Source organism: Erythrolamprus reginae, chromosome 2, assembly GCF_031021105.1.
Source record: "Erythrolamprus reginae isolate rEryReg1 chromosome 2, rEryReg1.hap1, whole genome shotgun sequence".
In the NCBI taxonomy this organism is placed as follows: Eukaryota; Metazoa; Chordata; class Lepidosauria; order Squamata; family Dipsadidae; genus Erythrolamprus; species Erythrolamprus reginae.
In genome coordinates, this window is record NC_091951.1 from 327,519,241 (window position 1) to 327,544,710 (window position 25,470).

Consider the following 25,470-nt stretch of genomic DNA (forward strand, 5'->3'; position numbering starts at 1 on the left):
ATCTATGATATTCCAAAAGTAGAAAAGGAGGTCAGAACATTTTTGTACTTGACAAAAATAGCTAAGTCCAAGGCTCTTAACTTGAATCTGAGACCCAAATTACTGAAAAGTGTATACAGCAACCTAGAAACCAGGACACTGCGAGATGATGTTCTGCTTTAGGCATGAAACCTGGCTGGGTGACTTTGGGCCAAAGAGTCTCAATTCACAATATCAGGCTCTGATGACAAGTAACCCAGTCCCTTCCTGTTGCAACCAAACGGATCAACATACAATTCATTCAAAAACAGCAGACCTTCCACTTGTGTGAAAATGCTAGGGGGGGGGAAATGTTTTAAAAAGAGATTTAAAAATCTTACAAAGTAAATTTTTGAAGTAGCATCTTGACTTAGAAGTAGCAGGAGTGAAATGCTCCTGGTTCACTCGTGCCTCAGTCATTGGAGAGCCAGTCGCGAGGCTCCGCCCACTTGCCTGAATGCTGCCGTTTCTTTTATCCTCTGCGCATGTGCAAATCGTTCTGTGCATGTGCAGAGGGTAAAAGAACCCAAATTGCAAAATAACCCCTGAGAAGTAGTATTTATTGAAAAAAATATCCCAAGCCAGCTAGAGCTATTTCTTCCAATCATGATTATTTTAATTTAAAAAAATCCAACATGAAGATAAAACCCAAGAGTTTTACTTAACCAATTCATATAAAGAATTAAAGATGTAATTTTATACTAGCCTTACCTGAGAGTAAACCCATTGAACTCATCAAGATTTCTGAAAATATGCTGTAATATATAAATCAATTTAAAAACTGCATTTTGGGAATACTTAAAGTTTAAGTTGTAAGTAAATACTATAAATGCATTCACTGTATTCCCATCTGCACAATTTCCCATTAAGTCTTCTGTTAAATTCAGTGCTAATAAAGATTTTTTATTGTTATCTATAAAATGTTTCTTATTAGATTATGCACTCTCGTTTTTTCCTGGGCCATGGCAATTTAGAAAGAAAAATTAAAGTGATTTTTCTTTCAATTAACTTTTCTTTTTATTTTACCAATTAAATTATTAATTAAAATGGTTTAAAAATGCAATGAGCTTTAGTTCGGAGGAGATTTTTAGGCATATAGTTATTTTTGACAAACATACTGTAAATAGAAAGAACAGTGGTGAAACTAAAATGACCCAAATTTCTCAAGTGCTTGTTTTAAAAGCAACTTATGAGCAACTTGCTCAGCTGGAAAGATTTTTCACTGTCACCCTAGGTTGTGTTCTATGTACCGAAGTAAAGAAACGGTCACGGAATTGCTGAATAAATAATTGCACAACTGGGTCTAGTCGGCATTCAAGAATCAGAGAAAATGTTTCCTCCAAGAGATTTCAAGAAAAGCATGCTACACAATTATATTTATTTACCTGTCTATATGTTATGGCTTTCATATGATGTCGCAGGAGCCACTTGCCCAACTTTGCATATGAACAGACTTTTAAAAATGAGTTTGTTGATTGAAAGATCGGAGTTCAGCGGTTCGAATCCCTATTTATTTATTTATTTATTTATTTATTATTTAGATTTGTATGCCGCCCCTCTCCGAAGACTCGGGGCGGCTCACAACAAGATAGAACAAATCATAAATAATCCAAATAGCTTTAAAATATTTAAAGATTTAAAAGAACCCCATATACTAACAGACACACACACAAGCATACCATGTATAAATTGAACATGCCCGGGGGAGGTGTTTCAATTCCCCCATGCCTGACGGCAAAGGTGGGTTTTAAGGAGTTTACAGAAGGCAGGAAGAGTAGGGGCAGTTCTAATCTCTGGGGGGAGTTGGTTCCAGAGAGCCGGTGCCGCCACAGAGAAGGCTCTTCCCCTGGGGCCCGCCAATCGACATTGTTTAGTTGACGGGACCCGGAGAAGGCCCACTCTGTGGGACCTAATCGGTCGCTGGGATTCGTGCGGCAGGAGGCGGTCTCGGAAATATTCTGGTCCAGTGCCATGAAGGGCTTTAAAGGTCATAACCAACACTTTGAATTGTGACCGGAAATTGATCGGCAGCCAATGCAGACTGCGGAGTGATGGTGAAACATGGGCATACCTAGGTAAGCCCATGACTGCTCTCGCAGCTGCATTCTGCACGATCTGAAGTTTCCAAACACTTTTCAAAGGTAGCCCCATGTAGAGAGCATTACAGTAGTCGAACCTCGAGGTGATGAGGGCATGAGTGACTGTGAGCAATGAGTCCCGGTCCAGATAGGGCCGCAACTGGTGCACCAGGCGAACCTGGGCAAACGCCACCCTCGCCACAGCTGAAAGATGGTTCTCTAATGTGAACTGTGGATCGAGGAGGACGCCCAAGTTGCGTCGAATCCCTAGCGTACATAATGGGGTAAGTTCCCATTACTTGCCCAGCTTCTGTCAACTTAGTAGTTCGAAAGCCCATAAAAATGCAAGTAGAAAAAAAGGGACCACTTTTGGTGGGAAGGTAACAGTTTTCCAAGAACTTTGGCATTTAGTCATGCCGGCCATGTGACCATGGAGATGTCTTCAGACAGCCCTGATTCTTCAGTTTTGAAATGGAGTTGAGCACCGCTCCTAGAGTCAGAAACTACTAGCACATATGTGTGAAGTGAACCTTTCCTTTTACCTATGGCACTCAATAACATTATTGAAAAAAAACAACACCCTGCATGCTGCTTCTGGTGGAAAGGATTACTATGCCCTATAAACCAGGGGTCTCCAACCTTGGCAAGTTTAAGCCTGGAGGACCTCAACTCCCAGATTCTGTAAGTTGAAGTCCTCCAGGCTTAAACTTGCCAAGGTTGGAGATCCTGCTATAAACAAGTGAAAAATCCAATATTGATGGATGATTTGTCTCAAGAATTTGAGATAAATAGGGCAGTTTAATTCTTTCCTTGTTGTAATTAGCTTGAAATATCTAGCTATCAAACAATAGTTAACCATGATTTGACCTGACCTTGGCCGATTTTAAAAATAAAGTTTTCCTTTTCTATATACCTTGTGGCCAGCAACAAAGCTATAGGTAAGACCTTAAAAATCTTTGCACTTAAAATGCAGGCATAACGTCTCCTTGGTACAGCATTATTTGGAGCTTTAGACAGCACAAAGCTGCTCTAACCTCCTGTCACCTATCTAAATCCTGCAGTAGCAGATCTTTATAAAACTGGGCTCCAGGTTTTCTATCAGGTCATGCTTTTTAATAGCTTGAGTTCATAGCCAAGGAAAGAGAGTTCATCTGGGGGAGTTACAGGACTTAACCTCTTCTAATACATTTCCCAGGTTTCAAATGTGTAGTAGTTTCATTGACTTGCCTGGTGGTATAACACCTTTAGAGCAGTGGTGGGTTCCAATTTTTTTACTGCTACTCTGGGGGCATAACTTATTTTGTGGGTGTGGCTTGATGACCATGTGACAGTGGGTGTGGCTTTGAAGTCATGTGAGTGGGTGGGAGTGGTTTGGTAGTAATTTGACTGGGTGGGTGTGGCCAGCTTGACATCACACACATCAAGGATTAGGGTGCCTGGCCTCTCCTCCCTCAAAAGCTTCAACAAGGGGATTGGGCTAGATGACCTCTGAGATAGCTTCCAGCCCTAAATTGCTGTGCTGTTTCAAAGTGTCTTCTGAAGCCATGTCTAGTGGCAGGGTTTGTAGTGCTTCCTTCCTCTTCTCTCTCCCTCTATCTCTTCTCTCCCCTTCCATCCATCCACCCATCTTCCTGATTTTACATTCCTTCCTCCTCCTGCTGATTTTATCTTTTTTCCTTTCTCACCCCTCCTCTGATTTTACCTTCCTTCTTTTCCCCCTCCTGAGATTTCACTTTCCCCCTCCTTTTACTTCCTTCCTTCTCCCCTGGTTTTACCTTCCTTCCCCTCCTTTTACCTTCCTTCCTTCCCCCTGATTTTAATCTTCCCTCCTCTCATTTCATCTTCCTCGCCCCTTCTTTCACCTTCCTTCCCCCACCTCTGATTTTACTTTCCTTCCTTTCCCCCTTTTACCTTCATTCTCCGTTCTCTGATTTTTATCTTCCTCCTCCTTCCTTCCCCTCTCATCTGGGATTTTATCTAACTCCCTCCCTCCCCTTTCTTTCCTTCCTCCCTTCCTCCTTCCTCTTTCTCTCACCTCCTTCATACTTTCCTTCCTTCCTTCCTTTCTCTTCCTTTCCCCTTCCTTTCTTCCTTTCTTTCTCTCTCTCTCTCTCTCTCTCTCTTTCTATCTCTCTCTCTCTCTCTCTCTCTCTCTCTCTCTCTCTCTCTCTCTCTCACACACACACACACACCCATGCACACCCACACCCATATCCCTCTACCTTGTCTGGGCACAAAGTATCTCTTGTTACAGAAGTTTTCATTTATCTCTAATAATATACTTGATACTAATCAATACCCTATCTCTCAAGTACCTGCTGCTGTACTGGGTGGAACAGTAGGACTGTTGACTTCATAACATTGCTTCACAGCAGGGATGTCTGTCTCAGAGGAGGTTAAAAACAGTTAAGATAGCAGCAATTTTTATATGTCCCAAACCCTACCCCTTTTTACTTTCCAGTAAAAAGTCAGTAACAGGCCTGTGCAGCTCTAATGAACAACAAAAAATAAGTTTGTTTTAGGATTTCTGGATAAAAATCAGATTTGTTCAGCAAATCATGGAATTTCAAACTTTTTTAGGCTATAGAACCTGTTTTTTAAAATCCTGAAACTCTGTTGAAGAAGAAAATTCAAGTGATGGAAAGTTAACAATAAAATGAAGTAGAATAAGGTGAACAATAAACAATAAACTAAAAATAACATGCACATACAGAGGGATACATATCTAGGCTGAATGTGACAATTTAATATTGTGTGCCTGAAAATTATGCATGAGAATCACCCATTTTTTTGTCACTTAGAATGAACCCTTCACTTAGGAATGGAAAATTGATGGCATAGATTTTTTTTTCTGTTGTGAATGCCTGGTTGAATCCACTTAAGCACTTATCTTCTTATCTCCACCTGCTTTTGAAAACTTGTCATGTACATGTATTCACATCGTCGTCATGTGTAATGCAGCTGAGCAGAGCAATCCTAAATTTCTTTAATTCACACCCAGCAGTGTAGGACTTACTCCTAGTCGGTGTGCATAGGATGCCATTTTAACTTGGCATACCTCTTCACAACTCATATATGCATGCATATAATTGGAAAGTGAACAGGGAGGGAAGGACTTATGGGAATCTCTCCTGTGCTACTAAGCAAATTAGAAACTCCTGCCTCCTGCCAGATTTCTATTGTCTCTGCTTTTAGCTTCCTTAGCTGCCCTTTAGAAGACTTCAATTGTTTAATGGCTGGGGAAATGTTTGTCAGAGCTTGGGGGCAGGCAGGAAATTGGATTTTGTTTGTGTATTCAAGAGAACGTGGAAGACTCAAGACGTGAATCTTAAGGGACTTGGGGATAAGGCAGCCAGCTTCTCCTCTGTGGACCTCTTGCAAATACCAAATGATAACAAACACTGGAGTCACATAACTAGTGAGATGCAAAGAGACAGTGTCAAGGTAGGAAGTAGATAGGATGGCTGCATATGCATTCAAAACTACTGCATTTGGAAATGTTGTTTCTTCTTATTTATTTATTCATTCATTTATTTATTTATTTATTTATTTATTTTGTCCAATACATAATACACCTTGAAGAGAAAGATATGTAATAATATAAGTAAAGAAAAGAATAGAAGAAAAGATATAAAAGTATAGGTGAACATATTTGAAAGGAAGAAAAGATAAATGAGATAAGGAGAGACAATTGGACAGGGGACGGAAGGCACACTGGTGCACTTATGCACACCCCTTACTGACCTCTAAGGAACCTGGAGAGGTCAATCGTGGATAGTCTAAGGGGAAAATGTTGGGGGTTAGGGGTTGACACTAGTGAGCCAGGTAATGAGTTTCATGCTTCGACAACTCGGTTGCTGAAGTCATATTTTTTACAGTCAAGTTTGGAGCGGCTAATATTAAGTTTGAATCTGTTGCGTGCTCTTGTGTTGTTGCGATTGAAGCTGAAATAGTCACTGACAGGTAGAACGTTGCAGCATATGATCTTGTGGGCAATACCTAGATCATGTTTTAGGCAACGTAGTTCTAAGCTTTCTAGACCTTCTTAGTTCTTCATAAAGTAACCTCAAATTCTACACTCGGAACCTAACTGGAAAAGTTGTTTGGTCTTCAGATGAAACATGCTTTAAGTACCTGGTGAGTAAGGTCCTGAAGTGGCAATGAATTGGGCCTAAAGAACTCATTAAGGACAATGTACTTGGCTAAGAAATGGATTCAAGGAACTGACTAAGGACTAGGGCAGTTCTTCCTCAATCATGTTCCTCTGATAGTTCATTATGCACAGGAGGTGCTTCCCTTTGTATCCCCTTCTCTCAGCTCACAGAATTTCTCTGAGTGTCCTAAACTTCCTCTCAGGTTTACCTCGGGTGCTCTGAGAAGCTGCGGTTGAAAAAGAAAACCAGGAGACTCACCAGAATTTAGGATGAAGCTGAAGAAATGGTTGAAAACTTTCACAAGAGTTTCTAAACTAGTGGGAATTCTTGCGGGCCTCTTATAGAACTTAATGTTCATAGAAATTCTGTGTTTTTTATTTCAAGGCTGGGCAGCTTAGAATAGTAGGAAAGCAGTAACTTAGTGACTCTTGGTTTTTAGAGCTTTTCATATTATGAAAGAGACAAATACCATGCCATTCCCAAAAGGCATAATTGGAAGCTTGTTCTAACCACACCAATATTTTGAAAAGGTTTAGTTTATAAAATATTACTGAGTGGCCAGATGCTTATGTAAAAAGTTAAATCCTATTACATTTAGACAAGTCAACTCAAACTGCCAAGTAAGCATGGATAAGATTAATCTACAAGGGCATTTGAAATCTGCAGCTAATCTGGTGATTGCCCGAGCACTGGATCTATTTGTATTATCTTTTCTTTAGTTCTCATTTACCAACCAGCAAAAAAATAAATTAAAAATAAAATTGCATTACAAACCGTCCATTTAATAAAATGCAAATATGGAACAGGTACTATTTTGCATATGAATTCTGCTTAATAATTTAGCAAGTCAGATTCTACTGTCACCTTCCATAGAAAAATATTTGCATTTACTGAAAAATATTTGATCATCTTTATATTTGATATTGTTAGAACTGAACAATGCTCCCCTTCCAAGCAAGTAATCAAGCAAACAAAACAGAGAAAAATAAATTAAAGGAATTGTATTTTCCAGGCAGTAAACGTCTTGTAAGATTACCATAAATGTAATTCACTGGTGAGTTCATAAATACACAAAGACCGGAAATTAATTTCTAAGGAAAATTGGCCACATGGGGGTTGGGAGTTACTTTGGGAATGCATTCCAAAGTATGGGTAGGTAGATTAGGGTGTGGGTGGGTTTCTATAGACAGGTGTTTTAAAGTGTGAGTAGGTACAGAGGAGATGTGGTGGGTAGATACTAATAAGTTAGGATAGGCAGGTGAAAAAACAGTGAGATTGGGAGAGATTTCTGGCTTCTTGCCTATGGGTTTTGCTAATGGGAAAGAAATGTCAAAAATTGTGATGATATGACCACAGCTAGCTTCAGCATCATAATTACAAGATTAAACACTCGGATTGCAATCCCATGACCAAGGGAGTACTGCAATAGATACAATTTCATGGCCCACTTGTAAATTTCCGTAGTTCAGTACTATTGTAACTTTGGATAGTTGCTGGATAAGTGGACTTATTGTGTTGACTATCTCTAGTTGCTTTTGGAATTTTTTTATGGTTTCTGTAAGAGATAGAAGAATTGAAGAAGAAAAAGTTGCTAGTCTTCTGAAATAAGTTTTGCCCATAGGTTGGATTCAGAAGGAGTAATTCTTCCCTAAATCTGTTTGAAGAAATCATCCATAATGATTCCCTTACCTAAAGGGGGAAAAAAATTGTGTTTGGCCACATGAAAAATATGACACACACTTATTTTTTCATGTTATCATTTCAATGCAAGTAAATATCTGTCCTTATATGGGTATAGAAATGAGAATTTTTGTAACTCCTTAGTTAGACAACCAATCACAGCCAAAGAAAAATGTAACGTACAGAATTCTAGAGTGAAAACTATATACTGTATTTTCAAATTGTTGTTCCAGGCCATATATACACTCAAATATGAATTTGATCAGTAGGGAATGACTCAACGGATTCCCAGGGAATTGCCATTGTTACTTACAAACTTTCAATCTGGAAAAAAGAAAACAGTAAATATTTGTAATGCAGTTATAATCCATGAATGTTTTGTTACATATCAGTTTTGTTACAGCAAGAAACATCAAAACTGCCTTATTACTGTTCTGTCGGGCTCTCTGGTAGAATCCTCCCAAAAATTCACAGGTACAAATTTCAGACACACACACGTTTGAAAATTCAAAACAATGTTCTTTATAATGAAAATTCACTTAAACTAAGCCCTCTTTTGGTATAGCAAAGAGCACTCGTCTCCAAACAAACTGGTAATTTATGCAAGTCCCTTATCAGTCCTGTGATACTTAGATTGCAGTTGTGAGGCAATTCAAAGTCCTGCTTTCACAAAGTGAAACACACTTTGCTCTGGTTTAGTTTCAAAGCAGGGAAAAATCAGCACACAAAAAGTCAAAGTCAGTAAAGCAGTCATGAAACACACCAAACGATCAGATAATCCTCCACAATGGCCAAACCCACAGGCTGCTATTTATAGCAGCCTCACTAATTACCACAGCCCCATCCAACCACAGGTGGCCTCATTTTCTATGATAATAATCTCTCAGTTGTTGTTGCCTACGCATCGCTCTCCGCATGCATGGCTGTATCATTAACTCTTGTTCTGAATCCAAGGAGGAGCTAGATAATTGATCTCCTTCTGAGCTGTCTGCCACACTCTCCTCCTCCCTGTCACTCATGTCTTCTTGGTCAGAGGAGCCTTCATCAGCAGATTCCACCGGGGGCAAACCAGGCCTGCAGCATGTGGAAGTCTCCCCCACATCCACAGTCCTTGGGGCAGGAGCTGGGCCAGAGCTAACCACAACAATTACTGATTTACTTTTTCCAATATTCTAAACATTTTAATATTCCTGATTCTGAGGAATAGAGTGGCATAGAAATCAATCAATCAAACAAACAAATAAATTTCAGATGGCTTAGGGATTGAATGATACACAGTTGATTTATTTTAATGTCTTAAATATGTCTTAAATATGAACTGCCTCAGGAGAGTTTGCCATAAAATTCCACATATATCTGTGCAAAAAAAAATTCTGACGATCTGTGTTATTAAGCAATTGTGAAAATAGTAATGTACTATTTTGGTGGCCTCTCAGTTTTGAGTTCATAAGCTCATCTTGCGGTTTTATGCAAATATCCTCCACATCCATTCATTTTAATTAGCTACCTCATTAGCTACCTTTACTTTCCTGTGACAGGTCTTGACCTAATCTCATGGCACCTCATTATAACCATTTCAGTTCCAAGGAATCTCTGACTGCAGATTAGGAACTATCGAAAATGTGCAGTATTTCCAAAAGAGTGAACCTGCTTAACTTCAACATAAGCTTTGATAAGTGACCATGAACTTTGATAAGTCATCAGTTGTTTTACAACTAGGAATCTTTAGAGCCCTGTAGAACGTACAATAGTCTCTAGTTATACAAGAGATATAACTGAGAATGAAATGATTACTTTGTTGTTTATTTTTGGAGCAAGCCGCTCATTAGACCCCTCGCTGTACAAATATCCTAAATTCAGTATTTGTAAAAATGACTAACTATGCCAATGAATTTATGTTTGGGAGTGGGGTGGGGAAGGTACTATTATCTAATATATTCTAATATATAATCATTCCTAGTATGATTTGATTGCTTATTTGTTCCCAGACTATCATTAAGAGTTGTACCTTATGATTCTTGATGTACACTGAGAGCATGTACATGAAGACAAATTTTTTTGTGTCCAATCACACTTGTCCAATAAAATTCTATTCTATTCTATTCTATTCTATTCTATTCTATTCTATTCCATTCCATTCCATTCCACTGCACTCCTCTTACTCTACTCTACTCTATCTTTGAAGATATAGATACCAAAAATAATATAATATAATAAAATAATTTTTAAATGACAGACACCTCATGGACTGTTCATCTCATTTGAAATTTTATGAAATGTTGATGATGATGATATTAATAATAATGAAAAGACATTACTGATATGAGGTTAAAAAAGTGCTTTTAAAAACTCTGTATCACAGAGCATAAGGCATCTTACCATTATTCTTTGAATAATTGTGATTGTGTGAGTGTGAGATTCCCCTTTGTGTGATAAGAAAACATGCATTTATTAATATAGTTCAGATTTGAAATGTAAAGTTCTGATCTTGGTAAGGAAGGAAACTATAGGATGGAATTGTTCAATCTGATCACTGTTCTGTCGGGCTCTCTGGTAGAATCCTCCCAAAAATTCACAGATACAAATTTCAGACACACACACACGTTTGAAAATTCAAAACAATGTTCTTTAAAATGAAAATTCACTTCAACCAAGCCCTCTTTTGGTATAGCAAAGAGCACTCGTCTCCAACCCAACTGGCAATTTGTACAAGTCCCTTATCAGTTCTGTGATACTTAGCTTGCAGCTGTGGGGCAATTCACAGTCCTTCTCCTTTCACAAAGTGAAACACACTTTGCTCTGGTTTAGTTTCAAAGCGGGGAAAAATCAGCACACAAAAAGTCAAGGTCAGTAAAACAGTCACGAAACACAATGATCAGGTAATCCTCCACAATGGCGAAACCCACAGGGTGCTATTTATAGCAGACTCACTAATTACCACAGCCCCACTCAACCACAGGTGGCCTCATTTTCTTTGATAATAATCACTCCATTGTTGTTGCCTATGCATCGCTCTCCGCATGGGTGGCTGTATCATTAACTCTTGTTCTGAATCCAAGGAGGAGCTAGATAATTGATCTCCTTCTGAGCTGTCTGCCACACTCTCCTCCTCCCTGTCACTCATGTCTTCTTGGTCAGAGGAGCCTTCAACAGCAGATTCCACCGGGGGCAAAACAGGCCTGCATCATGTGGATGTCTCCCCCACATCCACAGTCCTTGGGGAGCTGGGCCAGAGCTAACCACAACAATCACCTTCAGATGTGTGTGATGCCAAGTTCTGAAATACTTAGTGAGAGAGAGGCTTACTGGAAATATGGGATCTGGAACCCATCTAGCACATCTCAACCTGGAGTGAACTAGGATGGAAAAGGTTATTGTAGGAAACGTTGCTACTGAAAATTTAAATATACACAAGCATTCATATCCTTCACTAATATGAATTGTTCTGAATTAATATAATGCTGCTTGGAGTTGTGTAACATTTCATTCTGCAGGAAACTTGACAGTGTTAATTACTTGATATTGAAAGTCCTTGAATGTTTTTTTTAAGTAGGAACTCTTTTTCCAGCATTTAAAGTTGGTCTTGCTTATGAGAATACAGATAGGTTTAGGCACCTGGATATTTATCAGTTATGGTCCATAGCCGTCCTTGGAATTTTGTACAAAATACTTCATCCAGAAAACCATTAAGCCGTGTTCTGCTCTCTGACACAATGGGAAAGAGAACTTGGACATCTTCAAACATTTAAAGAGTTACTATCATATCCTCAAAGGACCCTCTCCTTTTATAGATAAAGATCACGTCCAGTCACTTGATTGTTGCTGTTCTCTGAATGTGTTTCAATTTCTATGAATCCAACAGTGTGTAGCCCAGTCCTTGAATTGGACTCTGAATAGTGCAGAATAAAGTAGAACAGTTACTTCCCATTGTTTGGAAAGAGAAGTAATGTTCTCAGATAACTTGAATTGTGGCACAGAAATGTGCTAGATATTGCTAAAAATAGTATTCTAATATCATGGGAACAAGCCTGGATACTTTTATAAAAAAAATAGCTTAAGTTACTGTTCCAACACAACAACTATTACTACTAATTTTGATTCCATGATTTTTAAAAGATTAGAATTTATCAATATCTTTAAATTATTTTAAATAGATGTCTCTTATCTTTTGCTCTTGTGGGTTAAAAGAACTCTAACAGAGATATTTTAAGTCACTTGAAATTACATTTTTTTATTTTCAGGTTCTCACCTATCTCTATTCACATGCCTTTAACTTTTATCAGGGCAATTGGTACTTCTTCAACTACAACCGCTACCATATTTAAATTCTAAAAAGACTTTAGGGTCAATGTGGAATCCAAACAGATTACAGGTTATGCTTCAGGCTAATGCTTTACTTTTGCACCTTTCTATTAACTTAAAATTTAAAAATTAGAGCAGCAGCAGCAGCAACAACAGCAAAACGAATAAGAATAGAAGAGAAAGACAATAAAATGACAAGGCCTAAAACCAGAAATAGAATAGGGCAAAATAAAGCAAAAATAGTACCAACAATAATAGGCACCATGTGTTCCATCCCAAGACAACTAAACTACCACTTGAACACCATCAACATTGACAAAAATCACCATTAGTCAATTGCCAAAGGCAGCTTTACATGTAAACAATCTTATATCTTCTGATGATACATTTAACATCAACACGTCCCAGGTCCTTGGGAAGGACTTGATAGGTGTGAAGGCAAACTGCCCTCCCCCAGCGGGCCGACCTTTAGGGAGGCACAGAATGCCATGATCGCCACATCAAAATGAAGCAACGGAGAAAACTTTCTCAATGAGATGATCTCGGTTGAATCAAGACCGCTCCTTTTATTGTACAGTGGTACCTCGAGATACAAGTTTAATTCGTTCCGGACCTGGGCTCTTAAGTCGAGCAGCTCTTATCTCGAACGACTTTTCCCCATAGGAATTAATGTAAATAATTTTAATTGGTTCCAGCCCTCAAAAAACTCACAAAGTTAGTCTAAATTATGCAGAAAGACATGTTTTTAATGAAGAAATGTACATGTACATATAAATGAATAATGAAGTTTCTTTCACTTAACTTGTAAACTTTCTTAAACTTTTAAATTTACATATGTTCAACTTCTCTGCCACCCAATCCTGTAGGACAGAGGTCCCCAACCCTTTTTGCACCAGGGACCGGCTTTAAGCGATCAAGAGAGGAATGGGTGAATGAATGGACGGAGGGTGGGAAGGAAGGAAAGAGGGAAGGGACAGGAACAGAGGAAGGAAGCAAGGAAACTTATGAAAGGGGAGAGTAAGAGAGGAATGAGTGAAGGGAGGGAGGGAGGGAAGAAGGTGGGAAGGAGAAAGAAAAGAAGAAATAGAGGAAGGGAAGGTAAAAGAGAGAAAGAAAAAGAGCAAGAAAGAAAGAAAGAAAGAAAGGGGGAAGGGACAGGAACAGAGGAAGGAAGCAAGGAAACTTATGAAAGGGGAGAGTAAGAGAGGAATGAGTGAAGGGAGGGAGGGAGGGAAGAAGGTGGGAAGGAGAAAGAAAAGAAGAAATAGAGGAAGGGAAGGTAAAAGAGAGAAAGAAAAAGAGCAAGCAAGAAAGCTGCAAGCACCCCCCCGAGCCCCCCAGGCCGGCTGCAACCTTTTAAAACACGCGCGCCGCTTCGCAGCTGTCTCCTGAAGCCGAACACGGAAGTTAGCGTTTGGCTTCAGGAGACAGCTCCTTGGCGCTTGTATCTCGAATTTGGGCTTGTAAGTAGAACAAAAATATCTCTCCCCTCCCAGCTCTTATCTCGAGTTGCTCTTAAGTAGAGCAGCTCTTATGTCGGGGTTCCACTGTATTTCACTTTTCCTGACATGTGGTACAGAATAACCAATTCGTGAACACCACATACATTAAGCCATCCTCCAACTACCATTCACTCATGCACCATATAAGGCAATCTTCTCATGACTTCCCTATAGATAATTAATGGAAGCTCCATTCTTTGCCTTTTCTTGCATTGTGTGTTTACTGGTGATTAGCAAAGGAATGAGAGTAAGGCATATATTTCCTTATATGGAAGTTAGCTATAGGTTTTCTTCATGCTGTATATCAAGTTAATTATTTTCCACATGGTCATGGATTCTGCAACTTGCTTACTCAGCCTGGACTTTGCTTCCTTTCAATAGAGGAAGAAATAAGGTTTATACAGCACCCATTAGGCTAAAACATCACTCTTCAGCAATATTCCATTCCAATGTTCAGTGCCTAAAAACCTATGATTACATCATAGGTGGACAAAAATGCCAAATCCAGTCTGAATGTTTGGCTGTATGAGGAACAATGATAATGAAATGATAAAGATCAGAAGTGAATTCCAACCAGTTTGTACTCGTTCTCCCGAACTGGTGGCAACCACTGGTAATGTCACAATGATGTCACGGAACCAGTTATGTTTGTTTATGTTTGTTTATGTTTATTTAGATTTGTATGCCGCCCCTCTCCGCAGACTCGGGGCGGCTCACAACAAAGTTAACGTTGGTGCCGGTCCATGGACCCTGCCATCTTTTTAATTTTAAAAAAATTACCATTCTGCGCATGTGCAGAAGCCTAATTTCTGTCACTGTGCACGCGTCAAGTCTTGTTTTCAAGGGATTTTTTTGAAGGCACGTCCATGTGGCAAGGGAGGAAGCGAAACATCAGTGAGGTATGTTAGCACGCACCCCTGGTAAGGGTGACTGGTAAATTCCAAAAAGTTTAACAGGCACCATATTTTTGTTATTAACATCATATCTATAAACACATGATTGAAATGTTGTTCTAAAATGTTATGGATTTTATTTCATTGCAGAGGTTTCATTGTTTGTGTCCATTGTTGCCTTATACGACCAAATATTTTATTAGTTTGATATTTCTCTTTCCCCCCTGCTTTAGACTTTTTATATTGTCCCTGATGCTTTGTCAGATTTGTTTTATTTATTCATTCTGAAATATTTTGATTATATTTTATTATTGTTGTGAGCCGTCTCAAGTCTTCAGAGAGGGGCGGCATACAAATCTAATAAATTATTATTATTATTATTATTATTATTATTATTATTATTATTATTATTATTATTATCTTTCTTATCTTAAATATACAGAACAGGACAAAAATATTTAAAGTAAAATAACATGTCCCTACTTCATGGATTATTTGCTTATTCATTTACAAATTGTTACACTGCTGATCTCACCTTAGTGAATTAGGGTATTTACAATTAAGATATACTGCTCTGATATACTGCCAAATCATGATTATAGAAATATAATGATGTTACAATATATCATAATAACTAAATTTCTACATATCATAGTTATAATAAACACTGGATATAATTTATCAGTTAATTGGGAAAAATGCTACGTATATAAAACAGATGTCTAGTTTGCAAAATAAGAAATTTGCCTTATTTGTACAATATATGTGATGTACATGTATATTGTACAATGTATATTGTCCATTCTTGCTCAAATATTGTACCATATTTGAGACTTGCACTTATTTGAGGATGTCCAAGAACGAATTGTTTCTGTCTACCATAAAGTCCATGGTTAGGAGCAGAAATTTCTTTTGTAATGTTGACACCTTAATACGTTATGACAGGAAGACTGAGAAAAATGCCATCAAACCCTTCAAATATGACATCGGATAATAAGGTAATTCTGTGGCACAATGACAAATTCATTCCATATGCCAATCATTGATAGGAAAAAAGAACAGAACGTGAATATGTTTATGTAACTCTGCATGTATCCTACATCAGAAAAACTCTAGAAACTTCACCAATTAAAAAAATACAAAACTTTCCACCAATGTAACCAAGTGTATGTGGGCTACATAGTGGGTAAATCAACAATTTTGCAAGATGTACATAAGTCTTGTAATGTGTAATTTTGCCTTCTCATCAGAAGTCCAACAGAGAGTTCGTATTGTAAGAGTTTTCAAAGATTGCAATAAGCAGCAGTTGTATCACTTTAATCAGGTGGTTCTTCTATCTCAGACCAGGGCAAAGTGTGGCCCAGGGACTGGATGCGGCCTGCCCTCTGTCTGTCACTGGCCTGCGGAGGGAGGGAGGAAGGAAGGAAGGAGAAATGAAGAAAGGAATGAGAAATGAAGGGAGGAAGGAAGGAAGCAGAAATGGAGGGAGGAATGAAGGATAAATTCTCTTTCCATGCCCTTTTGCAAAAATCCAATAAATGCTCATTTTTTAATTGTTCATTGGTTTCATTGGCCTTTCCAAGAAATTTAAAGCAACCACCCCCACCCCACCTCTCAAGGGAAAAAAAGGGAGGAGGAGGAAGAAAAGGAATCCAAAGCTACTATCAGGCAAAGACTCCACTATGTTTTCTCAACTGACAATGAAGGTCAGTTGAAGAGAGGCACCTGAAAGGAATATTTTGAAAGAGAAGTAAAGAACTGCCCAAAAGCAGAAATAAAAGCCAGAGAAAATCAGAGAGAGAAGCTTCTCTCCATCTCGAGAAGGAAGGTAGGTAGGTAGGAAGGAAGGAAGGAAGGAAGGAAGGAAGGAAAGAAGGAAGGAAGGAAGGAAGGAAGGAGAAATGGAGGTAACAAGGAAGGAAGGAAGGAAGGAAGGAAGGAAGGGTGGGCAATTAATTTATAATTATAATATAATTATAATACTGTATATAATTATATATAATATAATATGATATATAATTATAATTTATAATTATAATATAATTAACTCAGTTCTACCCAATAATATACTGTACAGTAATGGTAAAACTGAGTTAATTTTATTAATCCGGCCCTCTAAAACCATCCCAATTTCTCATTATAGCTCCATGGCATAATTAATTGCCCAGCCCTGTTCTATCTAGTGCTTAGCTGAAATCCAACTGTTCCTGGAAATTTGAATTCCTTTGCAGTAAAGTAGCAAAGTGGGTTTATTTTATATCTTTATAAGGCTAGAGCATTTACTTTTATTTCACAAACACACATATACACATGCATTACTGCTTTCTAATATGCAAAAAGATAACATGCTGGAGATACAAATGAAACTAATCAAAGTCTTGATATTTAAAAAGGACATGCAAGTATTAATTCATAAGAGTGATTTGTATAATTCTTCTTACTGAATTTAAAAAATAGAACTGTAAAAAGATTTTCTGGGAGGAGAGAAAGAAAAGTAAAAAATAAATGAAGCCCAATATCATTATTTTAAAGGATTAAAACATGTTAAAGATATGAGGAGGGAATACAGAGTTGACTTATTTGATCAAGGTTAAAATAGTTATGTAGTGGTTTCTGATAGACCTTAATAAATGATTGCTGACTAGGAATGAATGATAAATCCTTAGGGTTTAGTTAAGAGTTAAGTGTTCAGTTATGGAAAGAAGAATGTAATGATTGTAGAGATGGTGATAATTTATTAAAATTGTTTGTACCAGTGACGAGGGAAAGTCAGTCCTTATTTGTTTTTTTCAATTTCATTTCTTTAAGCCTTTCCCCCCCTGCACTTCTCATTTTTTCTTTTTATATTTTTCAGGATTTTAAAGTAAAAGTTTTTACTTTTTGAATTGTAATCTTAATAAAATTATTTGAAAATAATACTTGAAAATTATTTTTTACAAGAAAATTAAAATTTTCTTGTAAAAATTAAATCCTTCACAAATATTGCACAATGGGGCAGCAACAAGACATGTAAAAGACCTGAATCATAATTACTCAGAAACTAACTGTAAAATCAAATTCAACAATAGAGAAGTTTATTCCATGAACTTTTAAAAAAGAGGGCTACTTTATACTTTATACAAAAATAAGGTAAAAAAACCCAAGCACTACTTCAGAGAATATGCAAAGAGAACTTTATTCCTTTTCCAGGACATATACTCAATAATAGATTTCATGCAGTTCAGTGAAGCTGATTAGGTAAGTGAGAAAGGGATTATAACCTTAGCTACTTTAGCCAAATACATGAATATATTTATGTAGCAGAATAAAAAAAAAGGAATCTGACCCTATTGCTTTGATGGATCCTATCTGTGTTATTCTCCCATGGAATAAAGCTTCTTTATTGAGCTGTGGTGGCACAGTGGTTAGAATGTAGTATTGCAGGCTGACTCTGCCCATTGCCAGGAGTTGGTTTGATTCTAACTGGCTTAAAGTTGACTCAGCCTTCCATTCTTTTGAGATCAGTAAAATGAAGACGCATATTGTTGGGGGCAATATGCTGATTCTGTAAACCTCTTAAGCATTATGAAGCAATATATAAGTCTTATGTGGTAAGTAGTATTGGTATGCTTTTGAATCAAGCTTGACAACAAGTGATTTGTGGATGGTCCATCCAACTTTCTTGACGATTACGTAGAAGTGGGTTTGACACTTCTTCCTTTTGGAACTCCCTCCCTCCCCAACTTTTTGATGTGGACTATAACTCTGATGATTGGCTCAGGAATTCCGGGAGTTGAAGTCCACAAGTCATAGAAGAGCCAACTTTGCCTACCCCAGCTCCAGACCATCTTATACTCCAAAAAATATGGTATGTAATATGAGTGTCAACAAATTATTTACCTGGTGAATCAATCTGGCTTAAATTGAGCTAGTTTAGATTTGGAAATTCATCAGAGTTATAGTGCCTACCCCTCGTCTGGCGTATAAGATGCACATTAGCTTTTGGGGAGGAAAACAAGAAAACAGAATCTGCCTCTGGCTACCAACATTCATCAGTATTCATCTGGATAGCATCCTTGCAGCAAACAGCCTGATCAGCTTCAGTGCATTATCACAGCCTGATTCAGCATGGGCAGCTGATTGGTGGGTGGATCAGCCTCTCAAAATACCCCCAATCAGCTATTCCAGACTGTAGGGATTGCCACAGACCATCACCACCTCTGTGCCTTGCATTTTGACCTCTGTGCCTCGCGGTTTTGGCCTCCACGCATCCTGTTTTTCGCCTCTGAATGCTCCATTTTATATCCATTCCAGGCTGCAGGGATCGCCACAGCACATCACCACTGATCGCTACTGATCACCGCCTTTGTGTGTCATGTCGCATTTTCAGCCTCAGTTTGGAGGCCAAAAATGTGAGGCATGGAGGCCAAAAACAGAGGTCTCCGAAGGTATTCTCGTCTGATACCATGTAGGGCTTTATAGGTCATTACCAACACTTTGAATTGTGACCGGAAACTAATCGGCAACCAATGCAGTGTTGATGAGACGTAGGCGAATCTAGGAAGGTTATTATTATTTTATTTATTTATTTTTTATTTATTTTTTCAAACAATTATAGGGTGGTAATTTGTACAAATAAAGCATTAGATAAGTAATGATAAAAAGTCAAAAAAGAAGACAATAGGACAGGGATGGTAGGCACAGCGGTATCTGTAGCAACCTATTTATTTATCTTTGTTGTTTGACTGCCTGCTTTGGAAATGCAGAAATGTGTGGAGGCTGAAAATGTGATGTCCATAAGCAGAAAATGGCTTAAGGGTGGGGACTAGTGGGTGGGTGGGGCTTCAGCAAAGTTCTGTGCATAAGACACACTCAAATGTTCACTCTCTTTTATACTCTGAAAAATACGGTGCTTTTTTGTGAATAAAACAGAGCAGATTCTCACTATTTTACTGGTCTTGTAATTTGCATTTTTTCTAGTTTTTTTTTTAAAAAAAAACATTAACTCTTAAAATGTAATGCTTCTCTCATAGCTTACTATTATAATACTAATGTTCCTGATTGTCTGAAGTCTTTATTTTGCTTCTGAAGTTAGGCATTCAGATTTTTCTTTTCCTTTTAGAAAAGTCTTTTCTTGTAATTATCAATTCTTTCTATGTAACTACAATGAAAAAATACTTTAAAATTTTATTTCCAAACAAATTATGTTATTCAAACTAGTTCTTGATGAACAGGAAATATTTATGTTAAAGGTATCAGTGAAAATTGACTCTCAGAAAAATGTACCATCAAACCTCTGGGAATAAAAGTTATTTTGAAGATATGACCTGTATCACAGGCACATGAATAATTGTGAAGGGATGGTTTCAATTTCTGTTTTGTATGTTTCATGACACAAATATTGAGTGCAATTTGGTTTCTTCCCAATTTAAGAGCTCTATCCATAAAACATATCAACAGACAACAATAAGTGGCAGTTTACATATGCTTTGATTAACAATTGCATTCTCTATTTCTCTTAGGTTTTACTGGGACTTAATCATGCTTATTATGATGGTTGGAAATCTTGTAATAATACCTGTTGGTATCACATTCTTCACAGAACAGACAACCACACCATGGATTATTTTCAACGTAGCATCGGACACTGTGTTTCTGTTGGACTTGATTATGAACTTTAGAACTGGCACGGTTAATGAGGATAGCTCTGAAATAATACTAGACCCCAAAGTAATCAAGATGAATTATTTAAAGAGCTGGTTTGTGGTTGACTTCATCTCATCCATACCAGTGGATTATATCTTTCTTATTGTAGAAAAAGGAATGGACTCAGAAGTCTATAAGACAGCTAGAGCACTTCGTATTGTGAGGTTCACAAAAATCCTCAGTCTGCTACGTTTGCTACGACTTTCAAGACTAATAAGATATATTCATCAGTGGGAAGAGGTAAGTGTCTCTTCTAGATATTCACTTAGGTTTCTATTGCTTTAAAATGATAATAGTGGTACTACATTAAGACAAGTGAGAATTCACTTGTCTTAATGTGCATGAATTCACCTTGGCTTATTAATTATTTTTTAATTCTATCAGTTGTCCTTTACTTCTTTCTATTATGGTGTATGAAAACTCAAAATTGTTATGGATTGGTGCTATGATAATTTTTTTTAGAAAAATGATAACAATGAGAAGCTTGCTATGTTTATAACATGCCTTCCCATTAAAAAATATTCTTAAGCAACCTTAGAATAAAATAGAGGCAAAATAATAATAATATAATTAAAAGACATTATAACTGAAGTTTAAATATGATCTATTTCAAATTAATTTAATGCCTAACAGCATTTGCTAGCTTAAATAAATAAAAGCACTAAGCAGATTAAAATCCATAAATCAGTTTCTACACCAGAAACTATTAATAAAAACACCCTTGCTTGTCAATGAAAAGATGGCTTAGCCTGATCTCAAAGAGGAGTTTTAGAAGCAGCCAAATATGTCGTATTTTTCCCCAAAAGTGATTTCATAATAGTGGGAATGCAAATGAGCTTTCCATGTGAATCTTGAAACCAGCTCTTACAGAGGACAAATCAACACAGTAACTTGTGGTGCATTCATATAGTATTGCTGTTAATATAATATGCTTATTTGTAATGACAGCATCATCCCACTTTATGTATTGGCTTGTATGTATTGCTAATAATTTTAAATGTCCTTACTGTTGTCTATAATGGCTTCAGCTTTTTCACAATCAATAATGAACTGTACTTTATCTTGTTTTTATTGCAGTAGCAATCAAAAGTCAGTAGAAAGTACAGCCATACAGCTATTTTAAAACGCATCTTCTTGAGTGTTTTTTATTTTGTTTATTTCAATGAAGGATGAGTCCTGGTGTCATTTTAACATGAGGAAATATGATTTGGAAAGATGTGAAATACTGGAGTGCACAATTGTCTTACTGGTTCCATAGTTGTCTTACTAGTTCTATTCAAGGGTAAAATGCTACCGGTTTGGGCATACTGGTAACAGTGGCTGCCAGTTGTTTGGATAACTGGCATGAGGCTTTGCCCTCCACCCCACTTGGGCCCTGCCATTTTCTTTTTTAAAACTTCTGTGCATGCGCAAAGCATTCTATGCATGCGCAGAGGGTGAAACAGCACACGCACAAGTGGAGCAAGAATGAAAAAGTGCGTGCATTTCCGAACTGGTAGGAAAGGTAAGTAGATTTTACCGCTGGTTTTAATTGGATTTTTAATGCTGCTGTACAGGGGCTTGGGAGTACTTCTAGTCCCAAGTTCATTTTGGGAAGAATACAGAGTGTAAGAGAATTTATTTTCTTGCTGTATGGAACATAAATAAAGCTTGACCAACATGCCAAGAGAAACCATTGAGCAAAAGAGCAGAAAGTACGGCAAGTGTTCTCTTCAGCTAATATAACCAAAGTGCTATTAATTAAACTTGATTTCTCCCCCGCCCCTTCATAACTGCAGCCTAAATAATTCAGTACCCACTTGTAGATTTGAGAATGAGAATTAATATGGTTATTTCATTTCTCTGGGGCTGCCTGCATACTGTCTCGGTGATTTTTATCCTGTTATTAACTATACATTATTTAAATTTAATTTCCAAAGCTACCTTGCATAAGGAGAAATGTGCCCCTTTTGAACAAGACAGCTCTACTAAAGTGACACAAATTCTCCATCACATTTTAATCCACCACAATTCCCCTCCCTAACACACATACTCATCAGAGATTTTCTCCCTCGTCAGAGGAATTATCTGCTGCAATGTCCTACCTGTCAATGACTGCTTCAGCTTCAACTGCAACAATACACAAGCATCCAATAGATAAAAACTTAACATAAACTCCTCCAAAGTTGATTGCAAAAAATACAGCTTAAGCAACAGAGTGGTCAATGCCTGGAATACTTGATCTGACTCTAGTTTCTTCCCCAAACCCCCAAAATTTTAACCTTAGACTGTTTACCATTGACCTTGCCCCATTCCTTGGAGGTCTGTAAGGGTCGTGCATGTGCATAAGTGTGCTTACTGTCCCTGTCCTAAAATCCCCATGTATTTTTAACCATCTCATATACTCATAACCATGCTTATACATCTTATGTATTCACAATCATGTTCATACTTATTCTGTAATCATATATAGGCCTGAAAAAATAAATAAAATTTAATCCTCGGAGAGGGGTGGCATATAAATCCAACAAACAAACAAATAATAAACTCAACTCAACTCAACTGTTCGAATAAGAGAAGCACAGTGTTTATGAGAAGTCTGGGTAAAGCACAATTCTGCTTCCTTTTTATACATTGAAATCCTTCATAACCTCTTAATTTCTATGGCAAATTCATAATTCTAGCCATTGTACATCCACTGCAGGATGAAGGCCTCTTCTGCAGTTTTCCAATCAATATGGTCATGAGCTTTCTTTTGCCAATTGGACCACAATATTTGCTGATGCCATTTCACGGTGGCAAACATTGTAAATTTGCAAATTAAATGATTGAAGGCTGGTCAACTTTTAGTTTTTTAATATGAGGAGGAGGTGATAAAATCTAATAAAATCTAATACAATCATAATAAAATAAAAATACATTCTTTATCTATAAACCAAAAAGCTGCTAAATTGGTCCCAATGCTTCAGAGAACTACCTGCTTTACTAAACCACTGGTTCCATTCTGGCAGTGTTTCCAGATGTTAGAAGGATACTGACTATACTGCTTCATATTATAGCAAGTCTTTCTATTTTTTAAATAGTGTAATTAATTGGAAATGAATTACAAAACTACAATTACAGAAGGAAACTCCATAGGAGTGTAAAATGTAAAAAAATCAGTGTTGTGATTCATTAGAAATAACCCTGTTTAGTGTGAAACACAAAGAAAAATAGGAAAAAATGATACATTACCACATTAGTGTTCCAGAGGGATTCTAAGTAGATTAAAATTAGGGGTTTACTTCCTCTGAGCTGTTGAAATAAATAAATGGCATTTTGGGTGGTAATTTATTTTTAACGTTATAGCTAAGAGCTATAACAAATTGTGATACATTTAGTATATAAATCCCAAATGCTATAGGTGGATGTTCTTCCTCTCCTATTTCTGTTTATCCCTCTCTGTCTATTTAAGGAGGGGAAAGTACTCTAGATTCTGGAAACCTAGTTACTTATATTTTCAAAATAAAACTAAATATTATAAAAGGTATAATTTATTTATTATTAGATTTGTATGCCGCCCCTCTCCGTAGACTCAATAGCATGAATCACATTTATGCTATCTGGTTTTCATCCAAGCCCTTGCTATGTGGTTTATATTTATTCAATATCTGATCTTACATTTATTTATTTCAATTTATAAGTCTTCCCATCTCAAATTCATAATTATTTAACACCAATAAAAGCCATAGCAATATGTAGGCAGATGAGGTAAACATTCTAACAACCGAAGAACAAATCAACACAATTTTTCCATGGTCTCTGCCATTAGTCTCATTTTTTCAAACATTTGAAATAGTGTTTCCAAATGTTATGCTGTAGTATAAATTTTAAAAGTCAAATGATAATCAGGGAGGCCAAAAAAACCCAGCCTTGATTAAAGGTCTTTATCAATTGCTTCCTGTAATCCACATACTTGTTATAGCAACATAGGGTCAAGATATGTTTTAAGAAAGCAGCTAAGATTCCAAATTTGACCAAGGAACATTATTCACATTGAAAAGTATGTACATAGAGTTCTCTTTTCTCAGTACCATAATAATTGAAGCGTAAGAGGGATGGCATATATATGTTTGGGGATATTCATTCTCATTGACTTGATATAACATCTATATTTTATCCCAAACCTGGCATATTTACTAAGAGTATCTATTTGATGGTGGAACAGAATATCTCACCTGTGGGTAATATATGTGAAAAGTTGACATTCTTAGCATTTGGTACTTTGTAGCGGCATGCTTTGATAATGCCAGACACTTGCCTCCAGATATTCTATTGAAGCAGGTTGCATACCTGGATTCCTTTTAAAGTTTAACTCTATGTTCACGAAATAAGTGCAGTTTTCCTTTGTTGAATATTGAGGGATGCTGAGGAACATCAGGTGTCTTGCAGTATATACCTTGTGGGCAAAAGTGATCTAAATGTTATAGCTTCAAATAAAGAAAATAAGATATCAGTATGTGATGAGGAAAATGTGTCAACAACATCCAATCAATGTTCTTTGTAGCTTCTAGCATTCTAGAAGGAGTGTAGGCGGGCATAAAGGTGACAAGAGGGCATCCTATCTTAGTAGAAATTTGTTCAAGTGTCCCTATGTAACCCTCTCTTTGGTTTGATCCTAAAATCTGCTTTGTCCTCTGGTCCTGATTGCTGCTAAGGGATCATATATCCCCAAAGAAAACACCGGTATTATAGGAAGGATAAGTGACAATGCCATATTTGCATTTTCTGGATTTCTCATTTTATTAATTATAGATCTGTAGATTTATTGATTGTAGATCTGCAGGTCAGTGGTTCAAATCTCATCACCGGCTCAAGGTTGACTCAGCCTTCCATCCTTCCGTGGTGGGTAAAATGAGGACCCGGATTGTGAGGGCAATATGCTGGCTCTGTTAAAAAGTGCTATTGCTAACATGTTGTAAGCCGCCCTGAGCCTAAGAAGATGTGTGGCATAAAAATCAATCAATCAATCAATCAATCAAAGAAAGAAAGAAAGAAAGAAAGAAAGAAAGAAAGAAAGAAAGAAAGAAAGAAAGAAAGAAAGAAAGAAAGAAAGAAAGAAAGAAAGAAAGAAAGAAAGAAAGAAACAAACAAACAAACAAACAATTTGACCTTGTTTTGTAAAAGTTAGTTAAAAAGA

At 37.2% G+C, this 25,470-nt stretch overlaps 1 protein-coding gene across 1 annotated transcript in view; it reads left to right on the top strand.

The window, feature by feature from the left end:
• The window catches only part of HCN1 (hyperpolarization activated cyclic nucleotide gated potassium channel 1), a 213,337-nt gene that overhangs the window by 22,487 nt on the left and 165,380 nt on the right, over positions 1-25,470 (top strand). Inside the window, exon 2 of the mRNA XM_070743367.1 lies at positions 20,129-20,552. Coding sequence (XP_070599468.1) covers positions 20,129-20,552 — 424 coding nt within the window. The remainder of the gene's footprint in view (positions 1-20,128; positions 20,553-25,470) is intronic.